Genomic DNA, 1,968 nt, shown 5'->3' with positions numbered 1-1,968 from the left:
TGGCCTTCAAACACTGGCCTTACATCACATACAGTAGAACAGACCTGACTGCACACCAACGTAGTTCAAAGGAAAATAAAGTCATATGCATTTTACAGAGCACCATCAAATTACAAAAGAAAACAAAGAATCGTTTTAAAGAAAACAAAATACATGTCAGTCACCCAGTAACAGAGCTCTCCTGACTTAGCCCATTTGAATGTAAATACATGAGAGGACAGTATATGTTGTATCTGGCATAACTTTTGTTTACGAGAAGGTTATTTAGTCACAGACCTGATCCAGGCCTCTGGAGTGTTTTCCAATCATGGATGAGTCAGCGTTGGAAAGATACATTGACGAGTTCATTGCCAAAGTGAGTACAGACTTGCTGATTTTGATCTTTATATGGGATGTGTTGACAAGAAAAACAAAATCAAATATGACCAGCCGGATCCTTTCAGACCTGATCTGATGTGTGTAACTCACTGCAGGAACTGCCACAGCTGGAGGAGTCCCTCTGTTTACTGCCTGATGAGCTCCTGACACTGTGCCAGGATGACACAGGTACATTAGCCAAGAAAATCATCATGCATGTGGGGAAAGTTTGAAAGATGCTCAATGAACCAACATGAACCTGTACTTCAGCAGACTTGGGACTTGATACCATCTTTGTCAGTTTACAGCCACAGAGTCATCAGTGCTGAAATCTGGAGGACCTGACACAGACAAGAGACAACGTCAGTAACGCTGCAGGTCTTTGGTTGATTTCAGGTGAACCCAGACAAACAGCAGAGAGAGAGAGAGGAACTGTTAGCACCAGTGTGGACTACAGCTCCCAGAATCCCACAGCAGCAGCTGAGCTCCCAGGTGGGTCATCCACGCTGGAGCAGGGGGCCTCCGCCGTTTGTCCCATGATCCCCGTGATGCCTGTGAACCATGTGACGGAGCTACCTAAAATAATCCCAAAGATAACGTAGGTCACCACACGGGTCTGAAGCTCTTGATGCTACACGCAGTACTCACTGGGTCACCTGATCCTACAGATACACTGATGAGCTGTACTATAGTTTTAATACTCCCTCCTGTTAAATCTGCAGTCCTCAGTGTTGTGCTGCATTCAGGTGTTGTTGTAAATGTCCATTGCGTTTGTGTGCAGGAATGTGGTCGCAACAGCGAGGCTGGGCTGCAGTTTGGACCTGAACTTCATTGCTCACAACACCTGGAACGTGGAGTACAATCCACAGGTGCGCACACCTGCACATACCTGAGCCATATGAACTGTTCTTAGTGAACACTCTATAAAAACCATCCTGGCGTGGAGAAAGGTTCAGAACAAGATGCTGCAGCAAGTTCAACCTAGAATGTCACAGTTTACTATAAATATTCCTGGTCCCCATAAGATAACTCCTCATGGTTTGTGGAGGAAACTTTAGCAAGGATGTATTACCAACTAAGCAACGTGGGCAGCTACATCCCGAGGGTGCTACAGACGCTATTTGTGGCTATACACACATTTACCTTATAGACCTGTTTTGTAGACATGTCAAAGTCTAGTGTTAGTATCTTACATACTACAGTTACACAGTGGATGCTTCTAAATGACTCTCCTGCTCTCAGTCAAAGTGCAAGCAGGCGAGGCATCAGAAAGGCAGATCAGAGGCCCACAGCAGTCATCCAACTGTCCACTCAGTGACAGCTTCACCACCCCAGAATAGTTCCTGTTACATGTATACAGAGGAATTTATCATTGGGTCCTAATGTTCACAGCCAATCCTACTAGCTGCCCACTTCATGTCCAGCACCTCTGCATGCCTCTTGAAAAACAAGCTGGTTTACTGACTTTCCTGATTAGCAGAGTGGTTCATTTAGCCTCCTGTTGTTTCAGTGGCCCAGCAGGCTCATCATGAGGATCCGTAAACCACGAACCACAGCGATGATCTATAGATCTGGGGAAATTATCTGTATAGGAGCAACAAGGTCTGTCTG

At 45.5% G+C, this 1,968-nt stretch overlaps 1 protein-coding gene across 1 annotated transcript; it reads left to right on the top strand.

Annotated features, from left to right (window-relative positions):
* Positions 1 to 195: 195 nt before the first annotated feature.
* On the top strand, positions 196 to 1,959 carry LOC109953977 (TATA box-binding protein-like protein 2; the record flags this gene model as incomplete). Its single annotated transcript, XM_020589412.1, has 5 exons — positions 196 to 355; positions 474 to 546; positions 754 to 955; positions 1,139 to 1,226; positions 1,868 to 1,959. Coding segments are annotated over exons 1-5 (503 nt in total), but the record flags the coding sequence as incomplete, so codon positions are not given.
* Between the last annotated feature and the right edge of the window lie 9 nt (positions 1,960 to 1,968).

This window comes from Monopterus albus, unplaced genomic scaffold (assembly GCF_001952655.1).
Source record: "Monopterus albus unplaced genomic scaffold, M_albus_1.0 scaffold2369.1, whole genome shotgun sequence".
Classification (NCBI taxonomy): domain Eukaryota; kingdom Metazoa; phylum Chordata; class Actinopteri; order Synbranchiformes; family Synbranchidae; genus Monopterus; species Monopterus albus.
The sequence above is the reverse complement of the archived record's forward strand: the minus strand, read 5'-3'. Positions and strand labels throughout refer to the sequence as shown.